The sequence below is a fragment of the Hypomesus nipponensis genome, chromosome 13, assembly GCF_054491055.1.
Source record: "Hypomesus nipponensis isolate SF chromosome 13, ASM5449105v1, whole genome shotgun sequence".
Taxonomy (NCBI): Eukaryota; Metazoa; Chordata; class Actinopteri; order Osmeriformes; family Osmeridae; genus Hypomesus; species Hypomesus nipponensis.
The window spans coordinates 8,245,579-8,257,476 of record NC_140373.1 but is presented as its reverse complement, the minus strand read 5'-3'; the positions used below and the strand labels follow the sequence as shown (position 1 = coordinate 8,257,476).

Below are 11,898 nucleotides of genomic sequence, written 5' to 3'. Positions count from 1 at the left end.
GAGTCAGTAAAAGCCCTGATGGGTCGCATTGGACAGGTAGGACAGCATTTCAAGACACCTGGTATTAACATTAAATGATTGCAGCGACAACTCGTGCGCTTTGGGTTACCCAATGTTTTGTGTTGCCCAGAGAGTGTCCGTCTAAAACTGAGCAAACGTGTGAATGGTTGTCTGGTTTGTTGCTATAAAGGACACCGTGTAAGTCAACAGAAATTGTCGAAAATACAAAATAAATACAAACTATTAGCTTTACTGACTGCAGAACATCCAACTATGCGGAACCATTGATATGAACAATTTCTTTCCACCGAGAATGTCAAGCTGGTGCACCACCACTATGACCACCCACCCGTCTTGATTTTGTAACATGCAATCCAAGGGTGAATTTGACAACAGATTTTCCCGGTAAGGTTTGTAACCTAAAAGTTGTTTACTGATCTTTTAGCGATGTAAAACTAACCCGTACACTGTCATTGTAAGCTGTCACATTCTAAACTAGAACATTGTTACAGTAGCACCAGGATAGCGAGATACTAGCTTTAAATCCTTTGCTACATCTTGAGACAGTATCGGATAACTGTGTTGTTTCAATATTTCCTTGAGTGGACGTCTTTCAGACGTCTTTTGCACATGCGACCTAACTAGCTTTTCTCGCTATCCTAGACACACCACATAGTTACACAGCATCTACTGTACACTAGCTAGCTACTTACTGCCGACATCGATTATGTGGTAGTTACATGGCACCTGTTAACTAGCATCAGACAACTGCAGCCATTTATCAAGCCAGTAGAACTTATAATGTATCTTTCCCTAGCCAGGTATCTCCTGCTGTGAGAGGCAACATAGGATAAAGGCTAGCCGTTGCCTCTTCCCCGCAGCCATGCCAGTCCCCATCTTCTTCCGCCAGAGCCTAGCCTGCTCACAAAGCTCAGCCCTGCTGTCCTGTCTCCGGGGTGTGCAGAGTGGAGGCAAGAGGGGTCTACAGAGCTGTGCGAGGGATGTGCAGAGTGAAGGGCTAAGAGGGCTGCACAGCCAGACGCAGCAGCAGCTTCTCTCCAGAAGGCTTCCTCCCCGCTTCCACACCCAGACTCGGGGGGCCAAGAGGAAGAAGGGCAGCTGGAATCAGGAGGAGGAATGGAGGACCCGGAACAAGACGGTGCTGACCTATATTGCTGCTGCAGGGGTGGGCATGATTGGCATGTCCTACGCTGCAGTGCCACTCTACAGGTTGTACTGCCAGGTGAGAAGGAGGGAGAGAGAGTACAGAAGGACAGATCAGATTACAGTTGTGTCTGGAATGGTATAGAGGCCTTGAAGTTGTTATCAGTGTCTGTCTTCGGTGTTGCTGTGGTCTAGGCGTCAGGGCTGGGAGGCACCGCGGTGGCAGGCCACGATACGGAGCAGGTGGAAACCATGAAGCCGGTGAAGGACCGCATCATTAAGATCACCTTCAACGCCGACACCCACGCCAGCATGCAGTGGAACTTCCGTCCTCAGCAATCCGAAATCTATGTAAGACTGGACTCATGGTCTTGACATCCGCTGTTGCGTCTTTCAGTGTTTCCCTTCCTGGTCATCAGTCTGTTTCCCTCATCTTCTGTTCCTCTAAAATCTATCTGTCTGTATCGCTTGTCTCTGTGTGTGTGTGTGTGTCTTTGTGATGTGGGTTTGTGTTTCAGGTGGTTCCAGGAGAGACTGCCCTTGCATTTTACAAAGCCAGGAACCCCACAGACAAACCTGTTATTGGCATCTCCACCTACAACGTGGTGCCCTTTGATGCAGGACAGTACTTCAACAAGATCCAGGTAGGTCTGTTTAGCCTGCGGGAAGGACTCTGGCACCTGGGTAGCGGAACACACCCTTCTGTCCAATGGATGAGTCTAACTCACACAGAGAGTGATGGTGTAAGAGCTGCAAGTAGTGAAGGGTCTGCACCTAGAAATACTAACACAGTGTGTGTGTGTGTGTGTGTGTGTCTCAGTGTTTCTGCTTTGAAGAGCAGAGGTTGAACCCTCACGAGGAGGTGGACATGCCCGTCTTCTTCTACATCGACCCTGAGTTTGATGAGGATCCTCGCATGGCGCGGGTCGACACCATCACCCTCTCCTACACCTTCTTCGAGGCCAAGGAGGGCCAGAAGCTGCCTCTGCCTGGGTACAGCTAGAGCTGTGCTCTGGCCCAACAGCCGCTCTACAGACTAAACCATGTTCACAATCATTGTTTAACGCTCCCCTTGTTCAGAGAGGACACAAGAGACAGTGTATGTACATAGATAATCAGAATGCTCCAAGATGTAAATTCATATTGTTTTCGTGTTATAAAATAAATTATGATTTTGTGTTCACCTCTGGAATTCGATTATCACTATGTAATCGCATTATGTATTACCATTTCAACACTAGATGGCAGCAGAGGGTTGTTACTTTTCGAGTCCATAAATAAAACTCCAGTAAGATTATATTCACCCTCAGTAAGGTAATGTGATATATAAAAACGGCTGGGACGCTGGACAGGGTTGAAAGTCACCATTGGCTAAGCCTTGTGATCTGACCTGACATTCCTGCAGTGTCGTAATAGGGCTAATCAAGTTTTATTGTCCTCCGACATTGACATAACAAATGTATTTGGGCATGTTAGAGCTGACCGTCTGTATCCTGCATGTCGGTAATTACGTAATGGGCTCAGTTCTGCCAGCTCCTCTGCATTACATAACGAAGTCTGATCAACAGACCTGAGGCATCCTTAACACTTAATAATAAAATACCTCTGCAACCCAAGGATTAGGCACTGTTACCATTGTACTGTTGTATGTTATTTTTGCATAGGATGTCGCAACTTTTTTATTATATATTTTTTTATTTTTTTTATAATATATATTATTTTTTCTGTGGTTGCATGCTTTCTCTACAAAACGTAGCCTTCTTTATGGTCATTGTTTTCAAATGAAACAATCCGGCCTGTCTCTTCTGTCAAGGGGCTACGTCAGAAATCGTGGTGAGCCAAAACAACAATAAACCGAGCATGCTGTTCTGGGCCTGTCAGGCTGCGGGCGGTACCCAACACTGACCCAGGACCAGCTAATATAGATCGATGTCTCTCCTTCAGCGTGATGAATTAATATGTTACTGAACTGCAATCAGCGGCCCCCAATTCGTACTCAGTCCACAGCTCGCCACTCCCCTCCATCAACATGGGTATTTATGGATATTTGACGGACGTTTTCAGCGTCTACTACAGATTCAAGGCTGCCCTAGCAACCCAATGGATGAGCCAACCGAAGCAAAGCACACAGCCCGACCCTCCACCGCTCCGTCGGAGGAACCAGCAGGAGATTGGGATGACTAAAAGAGAATCGCCAGATGTAGGATAGTCTACAGCACAGTGTGGCTGACAGTCCTTAAAAGGACTCAATCGTTACAAGATTTCTATTCACGAAAATGGGATTTAAAGAATTGTGCTTTAGCGAACGAAGGAACACGCCCGCACGCGAGTTGCAGCTCGATTACTCGCGGTCTCAGTTGCAATAGCGTAATTACCCAATTTTATGTTACATTGTGTCGCATCAGTGTCAAATTGGACACTTGTAGCTTTCACTCAAGCTTGGTTAAATGACCGCTGATTATTGTCAAATGTATATGGAACGGATTTAAGTCATGGACAGTTTTGTATTTGAATTCCAATCATGAGAAGCATTTCAAGAAGTTTAAAAAGACAATACGTGAACTGAAACGGTAATCTGTCATCCACACTGCAGTTATCTTATTCTGTGCTCCATCCTGGAATGGGCCGTTAGTGCTGAGAGTGATAGAAGACGCGCTTCTTGTTCACCGTTCCACAATGGAACACAGCCGTCCCTTCCCGTGAGGATGACTCACAGAGCCAGCCCCGCCAAGGCCTACGACTTTCTGCTCAAGTTTCTCCTGGTCGGGGACAGCGATGTCGGGAAAGGAGAGATACTGGCCAGCCTCCAGGATGGGGCCACCGAGTCTCCGTATGGTTACAACATGGGTACGTGTGCAAGATGGGGAAGAAACGGTAACATCACAGATTTTACTGCAATTGTTTAGGTTCTAAAAGTGTCTTGACGAATTATGATTGAAAACTTTTCAGTCTCTCTGCACATGGTGCAGTCCACTTGGTCAATGTTATTCGAGCTTTTGGATCACAGTGGACGTCAGACATGGCCAAGCAGTAGACATCTTCCACAGAAGGTTATATTTAGGATGAGAGTCAGCCTCATACCAAGACTAAACTGACCGACATAGGAAAAGGCAGACATACATACATACATACATACATACATACATACAGACATACAGACATACAGACAGACAGACAGACAGACAGACAGACAGACAGTGGCAGATTGCAGACTGATCTGAACTGGAAGTGGTTTAGTGAAATTATTAGTAAAATACAACAATGGTGCTCTTTCTTTCTTTCTTTCTCTCTTTACTCCTTCTCTCTCTCTCTCTGTCTGTCAGAGTGTGGATTCAGGTTTTCAGATTTCACATCCCTCTCAGTCTCACACAAGAATGCAACATTGTTCTTATCTGTGTCAGCTGAGCTGGAGGTGTGAACTGAGCAGCAGGTTCTAGTGGTCCCAGGTGGACACAGTAGGAGGGTACCCAGCAGATGTTTACATCTCAGGCATGACTGTGCTTGTTGCTGTAGCCGTGGGAAAACTGCAGAATCCAACACAAGTCAGACCAACACAACTTTTCATCAACAGCCCACAGCAACATTACCATATTATATCACCAAAATATGACAATTTACACTTTTTTCCAGAGTATGAGGTTGAGGTTTGATCACAAGACATTAGCTTCCTACTTCTGTATGTGTGCACACATGGGACTGCACAGCTCAGAGTGAAACTCAGGATCAACATCACGATTATTATGAAAATAATCTGTAGTATTTTCTACTCTGAAACTGTTTATTTAATTGGTTGCTACAGGGACCAGGTTCAGGTTACTTTGAATGTAAAGTAGGTCGATTTGGACGAGTAAAAAGGCTGTGACTGATTAGACTAAATGAGCTGCTAATAACCTTATTTTCTCTGTTTGCCTTTTTACTAGTCCTCATTAAAGCAACTGCAATGATTTAATTATTGTGATGAATATGTCTATGTATGAAATTATATATATTTGTGTGTGTGAGCGTGCGTGTGTGTGTGTGTGTGTGTGTGTGTGTGTGTGTGTGTGTGTAAGGTTGTAGAACCGCTCACTAGAGGAACCACAGGCATTCTGGAATCTCTCTTTCTCCTCCTTGGAATCCATTACTCTGGCCACAGAACCCTCTATATGGGTCACTTGGTTACAGCTCAGAACACACACAAACAAACCTCCAAAGCATACAGGAAACATGCAGTCTCCATCTCTTATTTGTTATCTCTGTCTTTCTCTATCATTCACCTGGGATATGTTCATGTAGCTTGTAATTCAGTTCTTCATTCATGCCCATGTTCCACAGCAGACTCATCTTTTCATTGAATTTAAAGGTTTCCGTCAATCTTTATTACTGTCATTTGTATATATGAATTCCATAACTGGTATCCCCTCCCACTTCGTTTACAGTCCTCACCTCTGTATAGAAGACCTCCAAACTGGTTGTCTGAGAACAGAGTCAAAGACTATATTTGAACTGTTTGGATTACAGACCTGTGTGTGTGTGTGTACGTGTGTGTGTGTGTGTGTGTGAGGTAGCATGCAAGTATTTGTGTATTTTTCTGTGGGGGATGCTGAGGCCAGGAGAGGATGACTCATTTCTGATCCCAACTCAGAGAGAGAAAGTGACCTTGGATGAAACACATCACATCTCAGGACACAAACAAATACAAACACGTGTACAGTCAATATTTTTTCAGAAGCTCAAAAGTAGAAGCAGCTGTCTCTCTTGAGAAAAAGGAACAGACCGAGAGAAAAGGACAAAAGAGGTGGATTTCAATACAGCACGTGCTTTAGACATGGCATATGGGAAGAGAGAGAGCGATAACTGTCCATTTCATCACTGTGTAACAGATTGAGAGGTGAAAAAGAGAGATGGAGACAAATGGAGGAAGGGAGAGGAGTGGCCTGTTTTATGTTCTCTCTGTCTCAGGGGCGCCTGCACCTTGCTGAAAGAACAATACAGATTCTCGGATTCTCGGATTTAACACATTTAGAAGTTTTTGTGTCTGTATATGGGATCCAAAATGCTAATAGGAGGGTCACTCCCCTGTGTGTCTGTGTGTGTCTGTCTGTGTAGGTGTGTGTGTATGTGTTTGTGGGTGTAGGTGTGTGTGTGTATGTGTGTATGAGAGCCAAGGCAGGCCTGCCAGCTAACACAGCCATGTTATTGTGATGTCTGTCAACAAACATTAGACTGATCATGGCTGCTTACGCAACATCATCACTCCACTTGGACGCCCAACAAGATGTTTTGTGTGTTTGTGTCCATCTGTCTCTGTGTGTCAGAATGTGTGTGCAAGAGTGTGTGTGTAGGTCAGATTAGACTCTTTTTTATCTTCCAGTGTTGTGATAGAGGCCCCCTTCTATGAAGCCTGCCTTCGCCAGCTGGCAAGCAACACATTACATAACATCCCACCTCTCCTGTCCTGTCCTTCTCTCCCTCCATTGACTAAACAATGAGTAAGGGTTATGGATTGATTGTTCTGTTACATAATCCATGACTGGAAAGGATGTTTTGTTTTTTTAATGGATGGTCAGGTCCTGTATTGGTGTTGGTTACAGCAGGCACTGGACTGTAGATATTTATGGAGCGCTTCTGGATTGTATACAAACACACACACTTCCTATCTCCAATTCTCTTCCTCTCTCTGCCTCTCTATCTTCAGTTCCTCCATATGCAGTTTTCTGCTCTGTACAGATACGACACTGACTGCAATGGATGTTGAAGTGTTTGTATTTGTTAGTATAAACATACCTTGCTCAACATGAGCAATCCCCGGTCACATAAGCCAGGAAAGGAAAACATCCAGATGGCACAAGTTTCTGTCACTCTCTTTCTCTTTGTCACCCTTTCAGTGTCTGTTTCAATTTCTTCACCTCCCTCTCCCCTCACTTTGTCTCTCTCTCTTTTTCTCTGCTGTATTTATACTTGATGGATCGCATTATTTCTATTTGTACTCTTTTATTATACTACATGCTGCTCCTCTCTTAAGCAGTAGTATAAGTCTGTGAATGTGAGTGTTAGTGTATTTATTGACTTAAAGTAGAAAAAACGCACTCTTAAGCTTGCTCGTTGCTACTTTTGACCAGTTTATTAGGATGACAGACGCGTTTCGGCCTAACCCATCGTCAGTGTGAGCTGAAAAATAAAAGTGTATTTATTGAGCCTTACGGTGGCTAAGAGCACCATGTATTTAATTCCAGGGAGCTAAGCCATTTCCTGTTACAGTAATTACTGTAATAAGGAAGGAACCTTCAGTGCTTTTGTTCCTATGGATGACGCTGGTGACAGTAGCATAATATTAACAGCTAATGTGTGTGTGCATGCGTGGGTGTGTGAGTCATTAGAACCACCATTGGGTACTGTACTATGTTTGGATGTTAAAACACTTGAATCCATCTGAGGGGTGTGAGTCACAAACACACACAGGTGGGGTATGGGGAAGCTATCTGCCTGACATTACAGAGTGGCACAGTGATGGGAATTTCACCATCTCTGGTCTTTCTTCTTCTCTCCCACTCTTGCTTTCTCTTGCTTTCCATCTCTCTGTCTCTCTTTCTCCTTCTTTCTGTTTCGGCCCTTCTCACACTCGTTCTGTTTCTCTCACTCTCTTGTCTCTCTGTGTTTTACAGTCACACACACACACACACACACACACACACACACACACACACACACACACACACATGCAACTGCGTTTTCCCATCAGACACCTGGGATGTGTTGGAGGATAAGGACAGCTCAGAGCCAAAGTGAACAGTGATCTAATGAGAATGTTTTTCATCGTTGACAGGAATTGACTATAAGACGACCACTATCCTCCTTGATGGAAGAAGAATCAAACTCCAACTATGGTAACATATGCACACACTCGCACACAAACTGAGGTCCTCATCACGTGCCAGTATTATTTTTAGAGGATTTTGCTTTTATACTGTACTGAATAGTTAATCAGAAACCATGTTTGATGTGTTACAGGCTCAGACGTTTTGGTTTAGCAGAATGGGGATGTGAGGGGTGGGGGGTTGTTGCCTCTTCTTGCTACACTCCAGTCACTGCTGGCTAAGTTACAATCGTGGGTTCACCAATGAGCGAGGCTAGCTGGTTCTCCTCTCTCCCTTCATGTAGTCTCTCACTCAAGAACAGTCAATATTTGGGATTATAGATCTGCATCATTTTATATCATACCACAACTGCTCACAAATGAACAAGCAGTACTGAGTCAGACAAAGCATCAGCTTGGTCCTTGAGCCAGCAGGCACCCCATATTGAAACATTGGTTCAGACTTGAATTAGTAGGCTATACTGTACATTGTCGGAGGACTATCGAACAGTACAGTTATCATTTTGTTCATGAGCACAATACAAGCATTTTTGTGTGTGAGTCAGCTTTTGCTGAGTGCAGAGCAGCAGTCTGCCAAACCAAACCCTGCTCTGGAATTCAGACCTGCACAAACTCACCACTGCTCATGCTTGGTCAGGTCTAAAATGTGTGAATTTGATTTGTTACAGTGTAATGTACATAAACAATCACCCTCTACACCTGCAAACGCTATTCCTGAGAGTTCAACCTCTCGACCTTCAGACCTCTTGACCCCCAGATGGGTGGGGCCCATGCTACAGCAGGGATGTTCCCCTCACACCTCATTAAGCCAGGACAGAAGGCAGAGATACCAGTGTGTATTGGTTTGATTGACAGCTGCTTAACCTCTGACCCTTGTGTGTTTCAGGGACACCTCAGGCCAAGGTCGCTTCTGCACCATATTTAGATCTTACTCAAGAGGGGCACAGGTGGGTGTGTGAATACGTATGCGTGTATGTATGTGAATGTGTTCAAAATGCATGTGTATGTATGTGTCCATGTCATTGTTATCCAAGGGTTTCTTTGGTATGTCTAAACTGAATAGGCATGGGAACACGGTGACTCTGCCTTCATCTTGGTCCAGAGTATTTTGAAAGTAATTCAGGTGTTTTAACATACACTTGGTACGCAGGTTCCCCGTAAGAAACAAGGAAAAACTGATACATGTTTCCATTATTCGATCAGCAACTTCATCTGAGATCCATCTAAACAGGTTTCAGATTTCCTTTTGAAACAGAGAGTGTGGTTGGGTGTCTATTATCTTTATAGTGATGGTTACACACGAGAGTGAAGGATAAGTCGCTCATGAATGCTTTTTAAAGCATGCCCTGTAGCCCTGGGAAGATCCTCTGATCCTAAGCAACCAAGTACCCAGAATAACCTTCTGCAATGCCCCAAGCTCAACATTCCCAAACCCTCAGCAATTAAACTAACAACAAAGCCTTCAACAGTAATTAACCCCAAACAATACCCTCAAACTCTAATGGGAGAATACCAAACCAAACCCTAATACATCTGACACTGAATTACTGTCTTCCCATCACACTTCTAAGTGAGCCACTGTTTTGGAGTTGAAAAATGTGAGTGGAGTCACACTTATCATTGAAACAGAAACCCATCCAAACCAACTGTAAACCAGTGTTCCACGTACTGTCCTTACCTTCTGACGACACCAAGTTAATATTGTTGTCCTTACTCATAGACCCATTACTGTGAACACACTATAGTAACCATGGGGATGATGCCACCCCCGCCAGCAGCTTGTACGTTGTGTCCACATAAACACAGTAATCATCCAAGTTAGAGAGTGTGTGTGTGTGTGTGTGTGTTTGCACAAGCGTGTAAGTGTAGTAATCGTCACATTCAAACACACTAGTTCCTGGTCCCCGAGGTAAAAACCTAACTGCATTTCAACAAACTCTGTGTTTCCTTTACAGTACACAGAAAAGGGTCATTTCCCACTGGATTCTAGGCTTCCCCTGTCAGCAGACATTCCTACCTCACACTGTTACATGATCGCTGGATCTGAGAACCACAGAGCTTGTGTGTTTAAGAACACCACTCTATCAAAGCCAAATAAATCTCTCTCTCTCTCTCTCAGGGAGTTATCTTGGTCTATGACATCAGCAATCGTTGGTCCTTCGATGGCATTGACAGGTGGATCAAGGAGATAGATGAGGTGAAACGTCCTTACTTCTGTGAAACCCAAGCGTGCAGTGTGTACCTTTGATGTCTATTTGAAAGCAAATTTAATTCAGATGTAATCAATTGGGTGGACATCATTACACATTGGGTGTGCAAAAATGTACCATCTACTGTCAGCAAGCACTCTCACAGGAGCTCTCTCCCTCTCCTCACCTTTTCTTCCTGGTTCCCAGCATGCACCAGGAGTGCCAAAAATCCTGGTAGGGAACCGCCTGCACCTGGCCTACAAGCGTCAGGTGACCACAGAGCAAGCCCAGCTGTACGCTGAGAGGTTAAAGGTCACGTTCTTTGAGGTCAGCCCCCTTTGCAACTTCAACATCACAGAGTCCTTCACAGAGCTGGCCCGGACGGTACTGATGAGACATGGGATGGAGAGACTATGGAAGCCCAACAGAGGTGAGGGTGGATGTGTGTGTGATGGAGAGAGACCAGAGCGTATATCTGTATATGTTTATATGTGTGAGCATGAGAGAGGGAACGTAGTTTCTGTATGTTAGTGATGCTTGTCCTGTTTAAGCAAGGAACAGCGAGCTGTGAGCTCATGAAGTGATGTCATATACTGGTTCTCTTTCTACTTCTGCTAAGCATGCCCTCTAGTGGTGTTTAACGCTTATTTTAAAATGACTCTCCACCTCTCTTTCTCCATCTCCTCCCTCATCTCCTCCCTCCTTCTCCTCCCCCTCTCACCCCCCTTCACAGTGCTGAGTCTACAGGACTTGTGTTGTCGCTCCATCGTGTCATGCACTCCGGTCCACCTGGTCGACAAGCTGCCTCTGCCTCTGGCCCTGCAGTCACACCTCAAGTCCTTCTCCATGGCCAACGGCCTCAACGCACGCATGATGCACGGACGCTCCTACTCCGTCATAGCAAACCCTCACAGTGATCACAGTGCCATCAAGAGGACAGGAGGGACATTGCTGAAGAAACCCAAACTCATCCGCCCACCACTCAGCCCAGCCCAGAGCTGTGCGCGTAACAGCTGCAAGATATCCTAGCAATAGCAGCACAGAAATGGAGTTTGCAGGATGGGAAGCTGTCACAGAGGGAACAGGAAATGGTCCCTGCTCAGAAAAGCTATTCTGTGCTAAAACAACACAGAGCTTCAGGCCCTAAGCTATGAGCTGGAAGAGCAGAGCTGGAAAGGTGCCATAGCCAAGAGAGGCTGGATACACCCTTAAAAAACCAGGTTGTAAATGCTAATGTCCTATTGGTTCAGTCCACGAATGCAGTCCTCCAAAGGCATCCTTACATGTCACTGAGTGCATGTGAATAAATGACTATGGCTGGAGAAAACCTTTTCACAACAATGCTTTAAAATGCTTCTCTCACTTTATGTAATGTGGCATTTCAAACCAGCAACTCTCAAAGAAGAAGAAAAAAACTTTTTGTGTATTATATTTGTACTATAGAAAATGTGTCCGTTTGATACTATATTGTTGTTATTCGCAGTAGGGTCTGTACCTGGTTTCAGTTTACAGTGTACAATCTTTGAAGAGGTGGCTCAACACCAAAGACAGACAAACAAATGCGCCTGTTTTGCACAATAATAAATATTGATAACACCCTTTCAAATAAATTTCACAAACAATCTTTGTGCGTGTTTTTCTTGTAGCATAGTACTGGTGATACAATACATATTGTATGGTATTAAAGAA

At 44.6% G+C, this 11,898-nt stretch overlaps 2 protein-coding genes across 7 annotated transcripts; both read left to right on the top strand.

The window, feature by feature from the left end:
- The first annotated feature begins 21 nt into the window (after positions 1 to 21).
- cox11 (cytochrome c oxidase assembly homolog 11 (yeast)) lies at positions 22 to 2,347 on the top strand. 5 transcript variants are annotated; one of them, XM_084670239.1, is made up of 5 exons: positions 22 to 36; positions 818 to 1,243; positions 1,360 to 1,515; positions 1,683 to 1,808; positions 1,985 to 2,347. In XM_084670239.1, exons 2-5 carry the CDS (start codon positions 884 to 886, stop codon positions 2,165 to 2,167), a joined length of 825 nt encoding a protein of 274 aa, XP_084526365.1. In that variant the 5' UTR covers positions 22 to 36; positions 818 to 883; the 3' UTR covers positions 2,168 to 2,347. The 5 variants fall into 5 exon arrangements, with proteins under 5 accessions (XP_084526365.1, XP_084526366.1, XP_084526368.1 ...); XM_084670240.1 differs by lacking the exon at positions 22 to 36 and adding an exon at positions 299 to 405; XM_084670242.1 differs by lacking the exon at positions 22 to 36 and adding an exon at positions 311 to 405 and having other exon boundaries at positions 822 to 1,243.
- Positions 2,348 to 3,234: 887 nt separating this feature from the next.
- Positions 3,235 to 11,833, top strand: rab40b (RAB40B, member RAS oncogene family). Of its 2 annotated transcripts, none has more exons than XM_084670244.1 (6): positions 3,235 to 4,038; positions 7,970 to 8,030; positions 8,907 to 8,967; positions 10,140 to 10,217; positions 10,417 to 10,639; positions 10,943 to 11,833. In XM_084670244.1, the coding sequence occupies exons 1-6, from the start codon at positions 3,870 to 3,872 to the stop codon at positions 11,236 to 11,238; spliced, it is 888 nt and encodes a 295-aa protein (XP_084526370.1). In that variant the 5' UTR covers positions 3,235 to 3,869; the 3' UTR covers positions 11,239 to 11,833. The 2 variants fall into 2 exon arrangements, with proteins under 2 accessions (XP_084526370.1, XP_084526371.1); XM_084670245.1 differs by having other exon boundaries at positions 3,237 to 4,011.
- Positions 11,834 to 11,898: the final 65 nt, after the last annotated feature.

What these genes read in the sequence shown, in the direction of transcription:
- cox11 (XM_084670239.1), top strand. Translation starts at nt 884, where the DNA reads ATGCCAGTCCCCATCTTCTTCCGCCAGAGCCTAGCCTGCTCACAAAGC. An exon ending in TCTACAGGTTGTACTGCCAG is followed by an intron (nt 1,244 to 1,359) that starts GTGAGAAGGAGG and finishes GCTGTGGTCTAG; the next exon opens with GCGTCAGGGCTGGGAGGCAC. An exon ending in CTCAGCAATCCGAAATCTAT is followed by an intron (nt 1,516 to 1,682) that starts GTAAGACTGGAC and finishes TTTGTGTTTCAG; the next exon opens with GTGGTTCCAGGAGAGACTGC.
- rab40b (XM_084670244.1), top strand. Translation starts at nt 3,870, where the DNA reads ATGACTCACAGAGCCAGCCCCGCCAAGGCCTACGACTTTCTGCTCAAG. An exon ending in TGCAAGATGGGGAAGAAACG is followed by an intron (nt 4,039 to 7,969) that starts GTAACATCACAG and finishes CATCGTTGACAG; the next exon opens with GAATTGACTATAAGACGACC. An exon ending in AGAATCAAACTCCAACTATG is followed by an intron (nt 8,031 to 8,906) that starts GTAACATATGCA and finishes TGTGTGTTTCAG; the next exon opens with GGACACCTCAGGCCAAGGTC.